Source organism: Poecilia reticulata, chromosome 14 (assembly GCF_904066995.2).
Source record: "Poecilia reticulata chromosome 14, P_reticulata-male-v2, whole genome shotgun sequence".
Classification (NCBI taxonomy): Eukaryota; Metazoa; Chordata; class Actinopteri; order Cyprinodontiformes; family Poeciliidae; genus Poecilia; species Poecilia reticulata.
In genome coordinates, this window is record NC_088843.1 from 9,949,283 (window position 1) to 9,970,573 (window position 21,291).

At 38.3% G+C, this 21,291-nt stretch overlaps 1 protein-coding gene across 7 annotated transcripts in view; it reads left to right on the forward strand.

Moving 5' to 3' along the window:
- The window catches only part of dlg4a (discs, large homolog 4a (Drosophila)), a 94,877-nt gene that overhangs the window by 53,076 nt on the left and 20,510 nt on the right, over positions 1 to 21,291 (forward strand). For 5 of the 7 annotated variants that reach the window (XM_081615791.1, XM_008427766.3, XM_081615789.1 and 2 more), the window contains exons 3-4: positions 6,876 to 6,932; positions 20,649 to 20,702. In XM_081615791.1, the coding sequence (XP_081471917.1) occupies positions 6,876 to 6,932; positions 20,649 to 20,702 (111 nt within the window). Of the gene's footprint in view, positions 1 to 6,875; positions 6,933 to 14,472; positions 14,578 to 20,648; positions 20,703 to 21,291 lie in introns of those variants that run through there. The other 2 variants (XM_081615792.1, XM_081615790.1) reach the window with 2 other exon arrangements.

Sequence of the window (21,291 nt, forward strand, 5' to 3'; positions counted from 1 at the left end):
TTGTGTGGATAAAATGTGATAAATTACATTGAAGCTAAACCACTTCCACACACAAATATGGACTTCATGATGCACTTAGGTGTGTGTCTGTACTGAGACGGACATGGTAAGAGCTACCATTAGCAAAGCAAGCTGACGTCAGTGGGAACATGAGCAGCTTGCTTGAAGTGCACTAACTCAATTTTTCTGTAACTACAAATGTACCGGTGTAAGCTGCGGCGGCCACTTAAACAGGATGCATCTCATGTGTCCACATATGTTATCCAGCAACCTTCTTACCAATTGAGAGCGAGAAGATCCTGTTTTTGTTTTTCTGTGATGGGGGACCATTTCTTTCGTATTTCCCACAGGCGGAGAGAAGTGAAGTCCCTAGATGAGCCAAAATGAAATGCTGCCATTTAATAAGCAGCAAAGAAAGGCTGGCGTATTGTGATTTCTTGCTGTCATTTAAATTATACACTCGTCTCTTCGGTGTGAGGAGAGATAACCATGGAGATTTCTCGTTAAGGAGGCTGAGAAGCTTACTGGGTGTTATAACACTGGAAAACTGAGGTCTGGAGTGGAGTTGCATAAAAACAGTAAAACAGTAATCAGACAAGCTACTGGGAATACAGAACCATTAATAGATATTATTTGCATGGTTCACATGAATTGCTCTTTTTGTGTGGTAACCCACACACACCGAAACACACACACTCCCCTGAACAGGGCCATTCTGATCTCATAAAGGTAACTTTAGTTACAGCTTATATATAAAAATACACACGATAGATAGATGGAGCCAGGAGGAAGGTGTTGACGCTGTCACTCAACCTCACGTACTCACGTCTGACCGTTGCAGAAAAACCGTTTGTCCACCATCATTGGCGGCTAAGCTAACTAGCCTTAGCATTCACAACAAGATCCGCTGACAAGAAAAAGGTGTAGGGGTATCGGAGGGTGCATAGAGGAAGGGGATGAGCATCGCCACACGAAATTGTGATTGACAAGCTCTAAGACCCGCCTCCAGGTTCTGATTGGTTGTTTTAGTTGGCACTGGGAGCACTGGGAGAACTGGAAAATATCAGAGAAGCTTGATTTTTTTTTTTTTTTCACAGACTGTCTGTCTCATACCACAGTCATAGATTCTACAAATATGTAAAAAAAAATGTTATAAAAGTTACATACTGCAGCTTTAATAAATATTATATATTTTTTGTCCTAATTTAGTTTAACTTCTTTTTCCTCTTATCTTTGTGTTGAAATCTCAGACAGAAAGAGATCTCGGTAAAAATAGTGTTGTGGACCGTTCTTGGTATTTCGTCCATTTCCTCGTGGATGAAAACATTTCTGAAAATGGCCCCATGTTGTTTTCAGAAACATGTTGTTTTAAAAAACAACATGCTGTTTTAGAAAAAAAATTTCCTGTGTGGATTGGGCCAAAATGTGACAGATAATCCAAATGTTAATGTAGGACAGAACAAACAACTCGTACATCAAAAAGGATGGTCTGATTTATCAAAAACTGATAAATACTTTAATTAAAGGGATGGGAGAGAGGCTTCATTCCTCTAAGTTGCTCTTCTAAAATCTGCCATTATGTGTTAATCAACTCTGTTTAAGTGAGAGTAAAAATTATGATTAGTGCCTTCTAGTGTCTTCAGATCATTACTTGTTCAATCAGCTTACAGATGCTTGTGGTGTTTTTCTATCACTACTTTTGATTAAAAGTTCAAATTTAATGAGCTCAACCACAATCTGCAGTTATTCACTTATGACCAATACTATGATGAATCAACATCCATTTAAAACATCCATCCATGCATCCATTTTCTTTACACCCTTGTCCGTTAGTGGGGTCGGGAGGGCTGCTAGTGCCTATCTCCAGCTAACTCAAAGGCTGGAGATAGGCAGGTGTGCCCCGTGAGAGGCGGGGTACACCCTGGACAGGTCACCAGTCTGTCGCAGGGCAACACAGGACACACAACCATGCACACGCACGCACACGCACACACACACACACACACTTAGGGACAATTTGGAGAGACCAATTAGCCTGACAGTCATGTTTTTGGACTGTGGGAGGAAACCGGAGTACCTGGAGAAAACCCACGCATGCACAAGGAGAACATGCAAACTCCATGCAGAAAGACCGGGGCCGGGAATCGAACCCAGAACCTTCTTGCTGCAATGCAACAGATCTACCAACTGCGCCACTGTGCAGCCCCCATTTAAAACATATTTATGTATTTTTTATACATTGTTTTTTCTGAAACACGTCTCATCATTACCATAAAGATGGTTAGCCAAGTTTGCATACCCATTGTCCCCCAGTATTAGATGTTATGGTACGAATATATTACAATAATATTTTGCTGTGGAAGTTAAACCAAGTGCATATGAGCTGCATCAAAAAAGTTTACTTCTGACAATCAGCTGGATGTACCAAGAAATTAGGTCTTTGTTCATGCTTTGTCTTTTTCCACCGATTCACAGAGTCAGAATAACTAAAGGAATAATTATGTTGTATAAATAACATAATGTTAGTCACGGAGTTTGCAACACATCAAAATGTAGTAAAACAATTTAATACAAGCAGCACAAAGAAGCTACTCCAGGATTAAAAGCAGAAATCTTTAATCATTTGCTAAAAGGATGTCTACAGGTGTTCCACAAGGATGTGTCCTTGCACAACTATTATTTATGCATCATATATGTTATCTCTGTGTTTTAAGTGTGTTATTCATATGGAATCTGACGACACTTTAACTTTTCAAGATTCAAAAGTTGTAATTGATTTTTATCTTTCATTTAAAGTGAAAAATCTTTACAGGAGAGTTGAATTCAATCTCTACACCCCTGTCCATTTGAAATTATATGCCAATTGAATCTTGTACATGCACTCTGTTATTCTCTCACTTGTGTTGTTTCAGCAACTGGTCACATTAAAATATGTAAAGGCATCAAAATGTAAAGCAAAACATTCAAAGTTTTTATATAACTAATCGTGTAGCTGTTCTACTTGTCTAATTCTAATTACTAGAGCCAGGAAATTATTTTGTACATAACATTTTATGGGATGTCTATGATGCAGATTTTAGTTCGGTTACATGAGTAAATGTATTTAAACTAAACTAAATTAATATGACCATCAACAAAAATATGTTGTGCCAGTAAAAGAACTGTTTATTTTGAGTTTCAATCATTTTAAAATGCCAACTTTTTCTGACTCTAAATTAAACCATGTACTCTCTTTTTTGTCATGGCATTTTATATTGCATGCAATCCTGTTGCCTACATTAGATTACACTTTACCAAAGAGCTACCTTTTAGAATGTGTTGGCTACTCATTCCGAAGTGATCTGTATTGTAATCTGTTCCAAAATGTGTCCACAAGCCCCAAAGACATTAGTCAAGTCCCGTCACACGACTAAAGGCGTTTAATATATGCAGAGGACGCGAGATCTCTTAAATTATGTTAATTCCATATCATTACATAACCAGTGACCCTGGAACGTTTAATTTTGTGCATCAGTCCACCAGCAGTGTTTGTACATACTTCAAATTTCAGCAGATTATTGAGGTCTTGGCTTTAAACCGTTGAGGCCGCTTTACCTTGAAGTAAAGGACAGACAGGCTGTTTCAATTTCCAACTCTAATTTTGTTTTGTACTGTTTAAAATGGCCATTGAAAAGCCTCTTTGAAAAGTGTTTTTGACAGTTGAAGTTACCTTGATTATGTATATACATGCAGCTTAGGAGCTCTGAAAGTTATGAGGTGAAAATGCAGTCTTAAAAAAGATCCACTGGGAGGGAACCATGTCAGCTTGTTTGCAATGTTTATCTAAACCTGACTAAATCCATTTCTATTTGTAGGTTACTGCTATTATTTATTATTAAGCTTTGTGCTACTCTTCTCTTCTGGGAGAACTGAATTCACTGCAATGGAAAAAAAATGTTTTGAACTTATTTAGATCAAAATTAACTGTGTGAATCATGTTATGGAAGTGTGAGAATCCTCTGGGAGGCAGAAAAGGAAAAATACACTGAAAATACATAATTAACACATGGATGCTGCTTAGAAGCAAAGCTCCAAATCCTTTGGATATTCTTTGAAACTCAGGCTTCACTGATGAGTTTGAGGTGTAATATTTAAGATTAAGTTTACTTCTGAAATTAGCTAGCGTTGTGTTTTTTTATGAAATTATGTCCATCTTTGTATTTGCTATAATCTGCTGCTGTTACTCAAGGTCATAAAAGATACAATAATGATGGCTGAGTTCCAATTACTAGTCAGTCAAAACAAGATGCCTGTTTTTTGATGAGACTTGCAATTAAAACACATTTTAAAATCACTTCGGTATCAATATAAGTCTTTAAAAAGTAGTCAGTGGTGATGCTGTGCACAATATAATGACTTATGTGAACCAGATGTGGTTTAGGCAAAATTTTTAAATTAATTCAAAACACTATTTTCAGGGGTTCAGGTCAGTTTTGTATGCGGTAGACCGTTTCTTGTTGATTTGTTCATATGATTTAGATGATCCTAATGATGCAGTGAAGATATTTTTTTCAGTTTTCAGTCAGAGATCCCCAGTTTTCAATTAAAATATTCTGGTATTTTAAAGCGTTGATGATCTAGTGCAGGGGTCACCAACTCCAGTCCTCAAGGGCTACCATCCTGCAACTTTTAGATTCACCTCTGCTCCAAAATGTCTGAATTTCCTCACCAGCATTCATTCCTCTCTGCAATAGGCTGGAAATGAGCAGTTTATTTGAGCCAGGTGTGTTTGAGCAGAGACACATCTAAAAGTTGCAGGACAGTAGCCTTCAAGGACTGGAGTTTGTGACCCCTGCACTAGTGCCTCTAACATGACACTCAGGACTTTTGAATGAGAAAAAGACCCACAGCATCACACATCCTTATTGTAAGGCAGGTCGGCCTCTGAATGAACAATTTCACCACTAGAATCACTTTTTCTAAAATGTTTAGCGAGAGATTATGATTTTACGAAGTTGTGATTCCAGTTTTGGTTTCTTTTTATGTTAATATAACTTATAAAGGAATGTTGCACAGGGAATGATGGTGTTGTGATTGATGATGACAATGATGATGACGATGTTTGGTATTCATGACTGATGTGGTCACTCTTCACATAAGGATTTCCTCCTCACAGTGCCATGACGAACATAAAGGTAGTTTAGTCTTTGCTTTGTGTTTCTCACCCCTTTATTTCTGTTTTTTGTTGTTGTTTTTTTACCAGAAGGCAAGTCTAGTTTAAAAGGCATTTTTTTCCCCCCACGTTTCTAATGAGTTTTTGCCTTTTGCTCCCCTTATTCATCCTGCTCACCTTCTTCCTCCTTCCCTTGCTCATCACCCGACGCTGGCAGCAGAAAATTAACTAAAGCTCAGACATATTAACAAGTTCTGGTGTTAGAAATTCTGCAGCTTAAAGGAAACTTGCAGCGAAGGAATAATAAATAAGCAATATCTCACAGCCTAATTGCGCTGCTCTTCATTTGCAGCAGAGCTAGAAAAGCCTATAACATTTCCAATGAGCCCATTAAATAAAGGACAGGTTGATTTTGAGAAAAAGCGAGCAAAATTAAAGAACAAAAAATGGGACGGTTTCCTCTTGATTAGTGTTGTGCTGGAATACATCAACACAGCTTGTCTAAATACTAAGACCTCAGTGAGCACTGCTGATGGCTAAAACCTTTCCAGTGCAAAGCAGCCGCAGCACTGCTGCTAATTGTAAAACTCAAGTTTTCAGAGTGGCTGTTTCAGCTGTGCAGAGCCTCACATACATATAAACAGATGTGCTGTTTGAATTGATTCTGCTTTTTATTTATATCTTAACTATCTTATTTATGAGCAAACGCTGACCCCGTGCTGTGTTCCGCAATTCTGACTCTACTCTAGCTAATGATTCAAATTTGTAATTTATTTATAAAGAATCAAAGATTTAAAGATTTAATACATCAAACATAATGTTTGTTGGGTAATATTTTTCTAACTGCTCTAAATGAAGTTACATTTGCAAGAAGATTGTTGCAAGTTTCATAAAGTGTTTTTTTCAATCATACAGTCAGCAGTTTGATTGTATCTTTGTGCTTTGCGACTGTTTTCACGGCTATTTTTCACCTTTTGTCACACTGCAGCCACAAGTTTCCCTTTACAAGATAAATAGAAGAAGATGCATGGCTTTCGAAAATGTCACTGTCAAAACCACCACACCCAATGTGAAGCGTGGTGTTGGCAGCATAATGCTGTGGAGGTAATTTCCACAGCAGGAGCAGAGATGATAAATATGTGGGGATTATGGAAATAAAGACAATAATGCTAAACAAACACCCAGACTTATAGATGTGTTAGAGTGGCCAAGTCAAAGTCCAGACCTAAATTTAATTAATCTTATAATTGAAATTTACACATACTTTCCATTCAATCTGACTTAGCATGGGTTATTTTTTCACAGTGGTAGATAGAAATATTTTTGTCTCTAATTGCACAAAACTTGTAGAGACACATGGCAAAAGAGCCGCAGGTGTAACTGCAGGAAAAAAGCACTACATCTGTACTGTATTTGTAAAACAAAAAACAGCCATGTTTTATTTTAATTCTACTTCACATTAATGTTCCACTCTATGTAAAATCTAAATTACATTCAAGTTTGTGTTTGTGACAAGGCAAAATGTGAAAAAGTTCAGGGTGTGTATCGTCTCACTAGACGAAGCGTACTTCACACTTAATCTAGGTTTCTCAGTAATCTTCAGAATTATTCGACATATTTCACAAATGATGAGGTAAAGCGAAACTAAGTCGTGCCCGCTGTTCTTCCCTTTACTTATCCGCACGTCCTGCACAATTACCCTGTCCCTTCTGTTGTTTTACAGCCTGTGTTGATGTCCACGGGACACACTCCAATGTACACCTCCGCAGTTTCCACACTGGTAAGACCACGGCGATCCGTGATACTCCGTCAACGGCAACATCAGCAGTGTCATCATCTGTCATCATCCAAAAGCGTGATTTTATTTTTTTTTCTTTCTGTTTTTTCTTTTTATTATTTTCAACCCTCACATCCTGTTTTACTTTTTTGTGTGGCTGGTTGTCGGCTGCCCGTTCATCCGTATTTAATGCTCGCTGTTATATTTATGAGGTCATGAATTTTCCGTGTCATTTCAGTGTATTCATTCTTTATCAGTGTCATTTGAATCTTCTCTGTCGAGCAGATTCGTTCTGCTGGTGGTCACTGTCTACTTTTGGACATGAAATATGCTGCTTCTTTGCACTGCAGTATTTCAGCGCATGAGGACATTTCTACAGAATCAGTTATGGCTCGAGGAAAACCCACAGACACACTCAGCGATGCCTCGAGTCTTGAAGGTGTAAAATGGGGGGTTAAGGACGTGTAATCTGTTGTTGCAGGACACACTGGATCCTGCAGGTGGCAGTGTTAGACTGCACCCACTGACTTTCATAACCTTGAGAAGACTTTTATGTTGCACCGGTGGAGCAGTTTTATGATCAGACAGGTTGCACTTGACTCGTGTGCTGTAACTTTTTATTGCAGAGCAAAGCGTGTGCATTATGGAATAGTGGTACACTGAAACGCTGCCTCTTATGCCTTTCTAGATATACGCATATCTTACCATAATTTTCGTCCCATTAAATTAAAGTCTGAGATTTTGCACGCACAATAAAAGATTGATTTATTTTAAGGCTTTTCCTATTTTCTCTAGGGTTGTGGTATGCATTAGAACTGGACACAAACTTGGTGTAAAACAGCACAGATTTTAAAGTTATTTTAATCAATCCTTATAAGTAGAAATCATGTTAGGAAAAGCAAAATTTCTAACATTTTGTCAAAATAGTTCAATCTTTTTATTTGATTAAATAGTAATGACTGATTTTTGTTTGCTTAAACTTCACTTCTAGATTGGGGAATATTTCTAAAAAAATTTGTATGCAGAAAATATTGTTTTTGCCTTTCTGCATATCTATATATACATATATGTGTATATACATAATATGAGCACAGTAGTTTAAATGCTGGACATATTGTGTGTTCAGACTGTAGGTTTTAATTTGTCTATGTTTGAATCAGTCTTACAGTTGTTTGCCTGCATCACATTCAGTATTAAAGTGCTAGCTCCAGTTAAATATCTATTAAAATACTTTGCAAGGAGTTTTTTTTCATTTGTTACAATTTAAACTAAGTAAATATATTGTATTTTCCAAGGTCCATATCCAATACTCTCCAAAATTCCCTTTTTAAAAAAATTGTTTTCATCTTGTTTTTGTATACCCACCCTGACTCTGAATAGAAATCGTTTAATGCTGAATGTCAATGCAATTAAACTGTTAAAACAGTCAGGGACAACATGTACAGCATAAACTCGTCAATCAGAAAAGCACACACTCCGTAGTGGTATGCAGAAATCTTTCATTCTGCAGACGAGTGCATTACATTTTCCTCGCTGCTTCGGTAAAATGCGTTCTGCCCTCAAGATGCATTGCAGTAATGCCTTTGAGTGCGTCTGAGTCTTTGCTGGTGGCATCGTGCCCATGTGGTTGTCATTGATGTGTAGGTGGTGTCGTCAGTCTGTCTCTTTATTGCTTTAATGGTGTAGGGTTTGCCAGTTTCAGTCCAGGACCCCATTGATTTATGGGTAAGATCGTCTCTGGATACACCGCAATGGTTTGGCAAGAGAGGGGGAGGTCTTTGGGTTGTGTGCATGATTTAGCAAAGAACTGCTTTAGATTGAAGTGACATCGGTTATTTGAAAAATTGTATGTATAGCAATTAGACACATTTTTCACATTGCGAAAAAAAAAAGCGTTTCATTGTAGATGCTCAAACAGTGAGTCATATCACCTCTTGTTTCATGTAAATGAAGAAAGTTCAGATTTAAATGCCATGCTGTTAAGATTTTAATTAATTCAAATGATAAGAAGTTGAACAAGTTGTTCTTTAAAAGAGGAGATCCTTGCTGTAAAAGCAAAACATGTCTCGTCTTAACAGATCCTCTAATCCTGCAGGTGTGAAAAAAAAATCACGTTTTTGTGTCTTTGATAAAATGTTAACATTGCCCTTTTGTTTATATGAGCTGGCAATATAGTTTCCTAGGTTGCCGTGGTATATTTCGGACTAAATCTAAGTAAAATGGATACCAATGAGACTGAAGGAGTTTGTGACAAAATTTTCTCTTGTTGCTAAATCTATCAGTTTCATCTACAAATGTCTGCTAACAAAAATCCCAAATTTCAGTCTGTAAAATCCTCATGGAGCAGCAGATGAACAGAAAATTAAAACAGCAAGAAGAATTTCACAGCTCACAATTAATTAGATCAAACTACACAGGCACAGTGGGAAAAGACGCGCAACAAAACAGTAGTTGAGCCATCACAACAGAAATGATCAAATTAAGACATGGCCAAGATGAAGTAGAGTGGATTTGCAGGACCAAATTGGTTTTAAGATTCTAAAATCATTATCGGGAACCAAAAATAGAATTTGAATTTAATTTTCAACTGTCAGAAGTTTGGAAATGAAGACAAAAGACCAAAATGCAGGCAAATTCCTCAGCCAGACCAGCAGCCAGGAAGCAGAAATAGCAAGAACTCCTTAATCTGATAAAGCTGCATAAGCTGGATACAGATACCAAGCAGCAGGACAAGGAGCATCTAAAGACAACAATGTTCTGGCAGTAGAGAAAGAAAATAGAACCTATTAATATTTAGACTCTTTCTGACAAACCTGCATGCTTCAAATAGGACATTGTGCAATCACTAAATCGTCCAAAGTATTCTCTCTTACGCTTCTATTTAGATTGGATTTAGGTCTGAGGACTGTCATTACCTCAATGCCTTCACATTTGTGATGGTAGGACAACATTTTTTTTGTTTTTTTTGGGGGGGGGGTTCACATCGCTCAACCATCACTGGTTGGCATTCTAACAATGACATTGCTAATCCCAGGTCATATCCAACCAGCTCATGTGTTCACTGCAGTCAAAGTTTTACCTGATTACCAAGTTAAGCAAAAACTGGTACGGTTATAATTATAGCCTACAGACCGGCGTGACTTAAACAATTTGACTGTTGATAAAACGTGTAGTTTGGCCAAACTCAATCACTCAAACAAAGCAGGCAGAAGAAGAAGAAAGCTAAGCGAAACTTCAGCAGCTCCATGTTATATTCACAGCTTGCTTATGCATATTTCCAAATTTACTGGCCCACTGGCGACACTTAGAGGGTGAGCTGGCAAGGTGTTGATGATGTGAAAATAATTATTATACACACCAGAGACACACGATGAAAAAGTAATAAATACGAGTTACACGACCTAATATTAAAACATCTGAAAGTGATGCAGACATTACCTTTCCGCACAACGTCTCCAGCCTCATTAGAAATAAGAGCCAATGGTGCAGTGCAAGGGCGGTCTGCATTTAAAGACACAGAGGTATATAGAGCACATTAGCCAGGTTTATCCAATTTCCATATGATTAAGTTGAATCATACTGCAAGAGCCACTTTTTCTACTGTGACTGAAACGCCATCACAAGACAAAGATGAAGCATTTTCATTCTTTCAGTGTAGGAATTATATTTGATGTGCAAGTCCTACTTACACCGCTGTGGCTTGGTGGTTTGGTTCAATCCAGGATTCATTCATTCTAATCAACAGAACCGACTAAAAGCTGGTCCAGCATGGGGCAGGCAGCTTCTTGACCAGATCCAGTTTTCTGGGGGGGGGGTTTGCTGGTTGAATTACATGTAATTCAACTGTACAGTTCTGGACTGCTCTACCACATTTGTAATGTTAATGAGGGGAAAAAGTGCAAGCGTAAAACCTGAAACCTGTTTTGGTCTTTTTTTTTTTTTTTTTTTTTGGTTATTGCCAGACATTCCTCTCTCTGACCTCCATCTTCACCATTTTTTATTCTCTTCTGCCTGTGAAGCCACAACATTGACACACTGTCCAACTAACTCCTCCAGCAATTGGCCTCAATACCAGAAAACAGTGTCCCAATCAAAATATGTTAATGTTCCTCGACTTTACTCAGGAACCTCTCCAACTCCATCTTGTGAGAAGTTTCTCTTCTTCGCACATGCAACTGCATCAGAAAATCGCTATAGGGATTTTATTTTTCTTTAATAGAAAGGATACCATTCAACAAAGAAAAGCAACAATTATTTCTCCTTCAGCTAAAATAATAAGACAAACAAATGATTGGTAATAATATTTTTGTCATGTATTATTATTTCAAACTGGATGCAATAAATAGACAAAAGCAAAATATAAACACCTGCCATGTTTGTGGTGGATATTATGAATTTAGTCATTTTGCTTTTTGTAGAATAATGCTGATATTAACTGGTTAATTATTTTGGCAGCCTGCAGTGGGCTTCTTAACAAGTCCAAGTTATGATGGGCAGCATTTTTATAGTCTCTAAAATTTGCTTTTTTTCACTTTTAAAAGTGAAGTTTGTTCTAATCAGTTGAGTTCAGAAAAGGAAATAGTGCAATAGTTCTCTTTCAGCCAACTGACCATCAGCAACAGGTGGGGGAGGGGCCAAGCTTCAAGGTTATTTGCACCAGGCAGGCAGTGAAAAATGTTGCCAGTCTTTTACTTGCATTTCACCAAAAAAAAAAAAAAAAAAAAAAGTTAGGTATGAACTTTTTAAAAGTCTATGTATGCTGGAAAGTTCCTATAAAGTATAACTATTTATGCTCTTTTTCTATCAAAAAGTGGATCTTTTAATATTTGTTGTTCCTTTACTGCAGGACTCTGATTCGGAAACCTGCTTTGGATAAAACAGCCAACTCTTGAGATTTGTTTGACGCAAATTCATCCGCTAAAAATGTCCCAATGCAGCTGCTTTTTGTACTAACAAAGCTGCTGCTTTCTACGGAGCTTTCCCCCATTGGTAATCCTCTGTTGAGATCCTTCCTCGTTTATTGTGCACTCCTGTCCGGTCGGTATCTGGCTTTTACCTTCATCTTCTCCAACCTGCTGACTTTTCTTTAATAAATGTTTAAATATGTCCCTGCAGCTTCAGTGTAATTACTGTGCAGCCGCAGCTCAGGTCTCTTGGGAAGGAGAGGCGAGAGAGGAGGAGGAGGAGAAGAAAATATGCACACACAGAGAAAGGAGAACAGTGTTCATGTTAGATGAGAATAGGGGGGAGATATTTCTGCATTCGGAGCAGCGAGGAGCATTAGACGTTATAGGGTAAAGGTAAACAGTTTATTTAACAGAGGGAAACCGCCAGCTGAAAGGTTTCTCCATCAATCTGCCCTTACATAAATGTATTTGTTCTGCCAAGCCTCTAGATGCAGGGTCCACATACATTACGTAACCGTGATAGATTTTTGCTTGCAAAAAAAGAAATGCTCGACTTTTAAACATGACAGTCAATGTCCCCAACTTTCCAAAGTTTTAAAGATGAAAACTAAAAATACACTGGGTTGCTCTAAAGTTTTATGTGTGGTCCGAAGAGGCAGCAACCTTCAAGGAGTTTCTGAAGTGGTCTCGGTTTTGAAGTAGCTCTCCAGACTTCCTGGAGATAGTTTAGGGTTTTCATTTCGACATTTGCCATGGTTATTTCTTTCCAGTCTTGTACTTGTACTTGACCATGACAGCGTGTTACGAAGCATGAGGAGTATTAGTGGAAAAGCAGAGAACGAGTATCTTCAATTCAAGTCTTTAGGAATCAGGAAATAAATTCAGCAAAGTCGTGACACAGAACCTGATATATGCATACATTTTATTTTGGATGTTTTCAGTTGGTCATTATTTAGGAATAACATTTCTGGAGTTGTCATATTTTTTGTGACTTACAAACATACTAGTAGAAGATGAGACGATTAAGCCAACGCACACCACACCAAAGCAACGTAAAAACGGTTGGCGATAACGACAAGCATGGGGTTGTAGATTCCCGTTTTCTGTGACACAGCATCAGTTACCAAGTGACGTTCACTGCTTAAATAATGGTTTCATTTTTTATGCATATGTATTGTTGCATTAAGACAAGGTATTCAGGTCCTGTACAGAGTTTATTGTGTTTTTTTTAACATGCATTCAAACATTATGACAAATTTTCGGAATCAGTTCTTATTTTAAAAATTATTATGTTTTTGACTTTGTTAGAGTAAAACGTATGAGGGCTCTGCTTAGTTCAAACTGGGTAAACATTTTGAAACGTTTATAATCTTAACCCCTTACAGTCGAAATTAATTTACCATCACATATTTAAAAAATTGTGCTTTTGCTACAGTGCAGATGGAAATTTGCTGGAGATCTTCTGCGAATATGTCAACACCGTAGCAATTTAGATATAAAACATATTATTGACTTTAGGCATAATTGGTCATAATACACAACTTTTCTTCTCGGTAATGGATATCAATTTATTTATGCTTTTATTGATTACACAAACACCTCAAATTCGGTCTATGTTGTCAGACATGATGTGACAAATACTTAAACTTCGGTTTGATGATATCAGCACACTTTTAGGCTGAAAATGGAACAGATTTCTTATAGTCTTGAATCCAAAGAAACCGGATTATAAGTGATCGACTGTGAATGACAAGTGTCTTCACACCAGTGTCACTGTGTTTAAAATATTTTTGTGCTGATGGGATGAAGTTCGCAGTCCAGTCTCCTTCAGTTTGCGGTTCTGTGGAGGAGTCCGGTCAGTTTGAGCTGCCTGTCCTTCGAGGTTCAGTCAAAGAATAAATCCTCCCCCTCTCACATCACCAGAGCAGACATTACGCAGAGAGACAGCTAATTAATTGGCATCAAACTTCGCCGCGCTCTCCCTCAGCAGCGAGGAGGGGAGGGGGTGCCGAACAGTGGCAGCAATAAAAATGAACTGCTCTCTTTCTGAGTACAGACCAGCAGCAGCAGAGAGCTGCCGTCATCGCAGTGCACGGCCAAGGAGACCGGAGGACGGCGAGATCCACTTTTTCTTGTCTCGTTTTTATGTTTTCTGATGACGGATGAGCCGCTCTGAGATAACGAAGAGCCACACTGGCTAGAAGCGATTTTTACAACTCAGAAGTTGGTGGATGGAGCTGAGCCTTCTCTACCGAAGTCTCCAGTGCACACTCAGGAAGAAGGAACCACTAATTGGGCTGTGCTCTGTGATCCTGGATCTGAAATGGTTTTAAAGCAGCATCCCGTGTCTTGAGGCAGCCTGACTTTGGCATCATGTTTTATTTAGACCGAATGTAGGCTCACAGGGGTTGTGTTGATTGGAAAAGATTTTTTTTTTTTTTTTTTTTGAAGCAGTCTGGTTTTCCATGGTTTCTTCATTATGGCAGGGCCAAAACCCACTGGATCGGTTTGCTCTCGTTTTTCTGGTTGCCCTTTGAGAGGGTTCCAAAGGTTCTAGAGCTTTCTTTATTCCACCTCCATTGGTCTTATTTGACCCCCAGCAGAGTTTGATGTGGATTACCAGCAGTTTGCTTTTTTGAAACAACAACGTGATGTTCATGTCTGTGTGGTACGCAAAGAAGATGGGCAGCAGATTCCTCAGTAATGTACGGAAAGCCAAGAAGTATCGACGTCATAAGATGGTAGGCAAGTTTTAAAGACACCTACGTTCCTTACTTGGTGCTTAATGCAAAGCTGTCATAACTGTTTTTTTTTTGTTTCATTTAATCAGAGAATTCATGTTATCATAGCAAATATTGTAATGAGTGTTTAATGCTTCATTAAAATCAGTCCAATATGCATTAAAATAACATACTGGCATTGTAGTTAATTGGCCAACCAAGACTGAGTCAAGTTACAATCAATGGTGGGAAACATTTCAGGGTTTCCACCAGAAAACTTGCTAAGCCTGGCGCTTGGGGTGCGCGGGCAGTCATTCATCCAGCCGCCCGCCGTGTTTTTGAGTAAAATATTTTTTTAAGCTGTTAGAAATGTGAAAATATCACTTGATAATTATACGTTATTGGAAGGCTGTAAGATTAATGCCTAAACACCAACTATAAAGTCTTAAAAAAAAGGCAATAATTAACAAAAAAAACTGGCCAAGCCTGGTGGGGGCACAAGTAAAGCCTGGAGGCCCGCCAGGCTTATAATGCATTGAGGGAAACCCTGCCTTTTAATAAACATTGATGTATTAATATTTACTAACATCTACAGCTATAGTTACAGCTGTAGATGTTTAAACCAAATCTTGCTGCAGCAGCTTAATTTCAAGATAACCTACAAACAGAGCTCCAAACCAGTGGATATACTGGTTCAAATCAGGTTTTCATTTCAAGATCCAAACTGTCAGATCTTTGGAAGGAAAATCCTCAGTCCTGCATGTCTAAGATTGGTCATTAGACTACAGTATCCAGTTTCCTGCACAGTAATTTAGCAACTGATATTCTAACTGGAGTTTCCACAGGACAATTTTATATTCTCAAACACACAGAAAGCCTCAATAAACACAGCTACAGGGTTTGATAAACTCTCATCTTGCGTCTGCTCACAATATTTTCGTGCAGGGTAGTTTAAACTTCACGCCAAATGGTGGGCTAATACTAGCATGCTGCATCTTTGTTTTGATATGACTGGTTAGCAGTTTAGGTTGCAACAAATGTGAATGTTGTTCCAGTTCATTTGAAAGACAAAACCCACAAGGGGAGGTATTGAGTTTAATTAATCTTATGTTTGTGTTTGAAGCCTCCAAAATGTCACAGTGTAACAATAAGAAAAAAATTCTCGTAGCGTTTATTTATTGTTTTTTATGCACTCGCTTAAATCACAAAGTGGTGCATAGTAGTTGAGGTGAATAAGTAGATGTGTGAGTCACATTCAGGGATTTATTTAGTTCAGTGATTTATTTCAAAGAACATTTTATTGGCATGGAAAAGGGGCGTAGTGGTAAAACGGGTGTCTCATCTGCAGAGGCTTTGCCACTTTGAGACCTTCGCTACATGTCATACCCTTTTCCCTTTGCCAATTTCCTGTATGATTGCTGTTAGTAAAGGTGGCCAGACACCAAAAAGATAAAACTTTAAAGAAAAATAACATTTTACTGACAGTAAGTCAGGGTGGAGCCAAATGGCAGTGGATTTGCTTTGAGGAGAAAAATACATGTTTTCACTTGTGTTTCGACAAAAGTCTCCAATACACCAGTAAAACTCACAAGATTTGTTGCTAATCCCTTTTTAGAAACAAACAATAGAAAAGTCTGAACACTTTCTAAATATAGCAACAAAGCGGCTGTCTGAGGATTACAAGGTGTGGAGGCAGAGACAGGCAGTGCTCTGCACCAACCAGTACAGTCTCTCTTTCACCGTCAAGGTAATTCCAAGTGATAAAAAAAAATGGTTGAATCAATACAAATAATGCATATTGCCCTGAAAACAGTTCATGATCTCATAATCACAAATGGAACAAAGACTTCAGATTAAACAGAGTCTCAGATGTGAATAATTTAAAATCCCTTGTTCTGATCATCCCAGCTGGTAACAGTTTCTAAATATTTCTGCTTTATTAATATAAAGTTGCTCTTGAATGAGGAGCCTGTAAGCGCACAAGCTTTATAAGAACAACTTTGCTGTGGAGTCCACAGCTTCAAGTACGTGAGTTCATTGTCCAGATTTGATTTGAGGAAATAATTTTGCTGCATATAGATGCTTCCTCTGTGGAGGATGAAAAGCAATGCCGTCTGCAGAGAGATGCCAGAGGAGAGCTTGGCTGAATAGCTTGTGCTGAAATATAGGTGGGAAAGAGCAGCCAAGCCCTGTAAATCCTCACAGCCCCTGATGCTGAAAGACTTGACAGAGTGGGAGAGAGGACACTGTCAAATTCCCTGCAGGGAAATTGTCTGCACTGTAGGCTTAGTTTCTGCCGGCTATACTTATTATCTCTCCCACCAGATAAAGATGTGTTTGACGTAGTGTTCAGCAGTGGACCCAGGCAACACAATGAAGCCCTTACACAGGCACCATTACAATCGAGCAGAGAGCAATAAAACACCCAAAGCTATTTGTGGAAAGCATGGGGGGGGAGGTTTATGTTCTCTCTTAGATATAACATGTTCACCCAGTTACACTTTAACCTTTTATTGTGTAAAAGTCACCATGTCGATGGATTGTTGCAGAGAAATCACAAAGTAAAGCTAATTATTTCTGTTAGTGCTGCGTAAATGTTAGTGCGCTGTGACTTAATCTTTTATCTCTGCTGCAGCATTGATAGGCAGTGCAATATGTAGCAATATAAATAACATAATCGACCTCCTCAGCTCTATGCTCTACCAGTCCGTCTTAACAACACACGTTGATGGTTGAAAGTTGCACATTTTCTGAGTCATTTTCACAAACAGACTTGGCTGACTAAATTAAAAAGTGTCCTTTAGAAGAAGTGGTCCCACAAAAAGATGATTCAAAGCTTCACCCATGTAATAAACATTCACAAAAGGCACTTGAGCACCAGGTGAGAACCATTACCCACACCAGCAGACACATTTACAATTAATTAATGTGGCAGGTTGTGTCTCTTTCCACGAGACACTCTCTGCCTTCTGACGATCAGTTTACGGTGAGCAGGCTTTGATGGCGTCAGTAGCCGCTGATTGCAGGAGCAATTTAAAACATCGCATAAACGTAACAAAGTGACGTTAAACTCTGGCATGCCTAGAGAGACGATGTCTGGTGGTCTGTGCGACATGTTGAAGAAGAATTTATCTTGTTTTAAGTTGCTTGTTAAGGTCTGAGCTCCAACATTAAGATGCACTTAGACGTCTAAGGAAGTTCATGTTTGCTTGTTTTGAACCAGTTTAAGAAAAGATCAATCTTCCTTGTATTTATTAGTCATGATTCATAGTCAAAGAAAACCTGGATGATTTGACCTATGCACATTATAAATTTATAAATCATCTGTTTGAATATCTGAAGTACATTGTTTCCTACTGGGTTTTTCAAACAAAATGGCTATTTTAGTTATTAGAGACCTCAGAATAGTTGTTGATTCAGAGCATTATTATATGTTTATTTTATAAACGAACATATGCATCATGAAAAATATACAACTAATAATTATTTATTTCCTTAGTCAGTGCTTAAAATAATGTAAAAGCTTGCAGACAATTAGATTTGTTTGTGTCTACATTAGCAGTACAAAATGTACACAGCCTTGTTGAAAAGCCAGATCTGTGTTGTTCCAATTTTAATGCACTTTCTGTTTGAAAAATGCATTTTTTTAAAAATATTTGATATATTTATTTGTTTCCTGCTGCTTTGACTTCATACCCACATTTGTCACTCCTGCTAAATTAAACTCTATAGCCACTCTCATCTCATCACAAAACAAAATTGGCAGTGAACGTCACTTGGTATGTTATAGATATACAGTCTCTCTGTGCGTAGCTGAGGGATCGTTGCTGGCAGGCAGTTTATCTTAAGAGCTGGGAAATGAATTGAGTGTGGCTGTTTTGTTGTTTGCGTGTGTCGCAGCTGTCAGGTCTGTGAAGGTCAGCAGGCTGGTTTCATACTGCTCTTTGCTGTTGTAAGCACTTTAGATACACTGTCTTCTCCATGTTAATCAGTTTGGTAAAGCACAGGATGTGCTTTCCAACCAACAAATGCCTCACTGTGTGTTTCCATCTTTCAGGATTACCTTGACGACGGAACGCATCCTAGACAGAAACATGAATGAACAATAATGTAGCTGGGCAGAGTCACAGGTTTCTGCTTTTTAATATGCAAGGCTATGCTTTCTTATACGACTTGGCATATTGTGGTTCGATTTTGTTGCACCTTCCAGAAAAACTTCTGGAGGAGCTAAGATCAGGGATGCTGCAGTGATTTTTATAAATAGTGTCTGTCTTACAAAAGTATTGAGGTTGTTTAGACGACGTTACATTAAATCCCCCAAGATCTTGTGGAATAGCGCAGGAATCAGCGATTAGTAGAGCTTTTTTGCCAGGTGACTGTCCAGTAGTTCCTCAAAGCTGAGCAAAGTTTTTAAATGTACATTAATAAGAAAGGCACATTATAACATTGTAAATGTTCTTAGGCGATATCAGCTGGAAATGTCCACGAAACAATGACTCTTAACTGTGGATTGTTTTATCTACTTTAATTATTAGGTCAGACACCACCTGCTCTGTGTCCTTATCTTCAATAGGTGTGCATTTTAGTGGATGTAATTATACTTTTGTGAAAGTTAAATTTGTATTAGACCTGAATAAAAATTCATGAGCCGTCTTTATTTTTCAAGGTTGTGTTGGTTTTCAGTAAAAAGAAAAAGAAAACATGTTTAGAAGGAAAGAAGTGTAAAGATTGCTGACCTGTGTTATAAACCAACAAAGAGTAGAGCTGTGTCTTTGGAGGAATATGATACATAGTCACCAAATTGTTAGGGAGGGATGAAGAAGAAAGTTGGTTTTGAAAGAATGTCATGAGAACTTCTATGTAGGAGACAAGAAAAGTGAAACATGGCGGTGGCAGCATCATACTGTTGGTTTCTTCAGAAAACCTTGAAGAGCGAGGCTACTGAAGTCTTGAGACAAGGTTGAAGTTTGAGAAGATTATCACCCTTTTGGCAGGATAACAGCTTAAAACATACAACCAGATCAACAACGGGAAGCTTATTCATTAGGTATAATTGAGATACTATTTTAAAACCTGTTTTCCATCCAGTTCGACTGCCTTGTAGACATTTCCCAAAAAAAGAATGTGCAAAATGTTCACTTTCTAGATGTAACTGAGGATATATAGGGAGGCTGAACTCACATTAACTCCACGTTTTAGTTTTTTTTTTAGTGGTGAAACATTGTGAGAACCATATATCATTTCCCTCCAACTTCACACTCTTTATCCTTTCTCACACTTTGCTCTCGAGTTCTCATTGGAAGAAGCTAAGGAGGCATATTATTGTAAAGACAAGCACACTCGCACCTCAAACAAGCTGAAGAGAGAAGCTTCGCCTGTAAGGCTGAAACCAAACAATGCCCCGAATCCCTATCCTCTCACCGACTCTCTACGTATTGTTCCACGCTTTGTTCTTGATGAATAACTATTATAAACCTTGATAATTGGTCCATGAATTAATTTTGCACTAATGATATTGACTGTTACATTGCAGCTCATGAAAATAAAAGGCAACCAGGAGGGACAGCCATTGTCCTCACAGAGGATAATTGGGCTAACGGTGTGACTTGACGCCATCGTTTTACCAACTCTGCTGTGTCCTCTTCATCCTTGGAACATGCTGGATCATCGCCCATGTTCTGTCACTGCGGCTGCGTATTATAATTTAACTCTGTGCTTTTAAAAGATCCGGCGGACAGCGGGCGGACATCTTTGTCCTCCGTATTCATGGAATCACCATTTACAACAGCAGTACAAGCTGTAATCTAATTAGGCCAGTAGCTGCTGCAGCACAAAGCAAACGCCGAGAAGCTGAGTCTGAACAAACATTTCAGATAGCCAGGTTTATTTTTGTGTCTGTAATGGACGGTGTAACAACAAATGGTTGTGGAGTGGTGCTTTTTGTCTTTTAGCAGAGTGAGAACTGTATTATGATGACTAAGAGCTGGAATGGCCGCCACTCTTGGCTGTTTTGCAGCTTTCAGCGTCATATTGGAGCTTCTGCGATTTCTTTGTGTCATTAAAGCTTTTTTTTTCTTCCCCTCTGCCTCCAGGGAAACACTCCTCCAGTGGTGGTGAACACTGACACACTTGATGGCTCGCCATATGTAAGGATAAAGTTTAATACTTTCTTTATTATTTCTTTCTTTGTCATGCTGTATAGCTGTCCTTATAACTGATTGGTGTCATATGTGTTATACAATGTCTTATCTCTTTATGCAGCAAAGGTATCGCTGAGTATTTCACTCTATGTGACAGTTTTTGGTAGAAACACAGAAATTTCAGGTAAAAAAAAGAAAAATTTTCAGTCCTTTTAGTAAACTTTTTATGGATAGATGGATGGACAGGAGTTAAGAGTCGACTTTATTATTATCAGCTGTCGGAAAAGAGGATGAGACTTTCCACAATAATGTTGGTTTTCACAAAGTTGCGGCACTCAGAAAACTTTTTCTGGGTCAGAACCTAAAAACAGCTGTTATGAAAGTTTCCCGTTACCTCTGGGATTTTTTTAATTACAGCAGGAAGGTTGGTATTTTTAGTTAAGTTGTTCATTCATAAGTGAGATCAGCCTAACATAGAAGCTCTGCCTTATCAGTCACAAACACTTGATCACATTCCTTCATTATGATTCAATTTGTCATCATGGATTATGTGTTATTGAAACATATGGTCTGGAACCATAGAGGAAGATAAAAA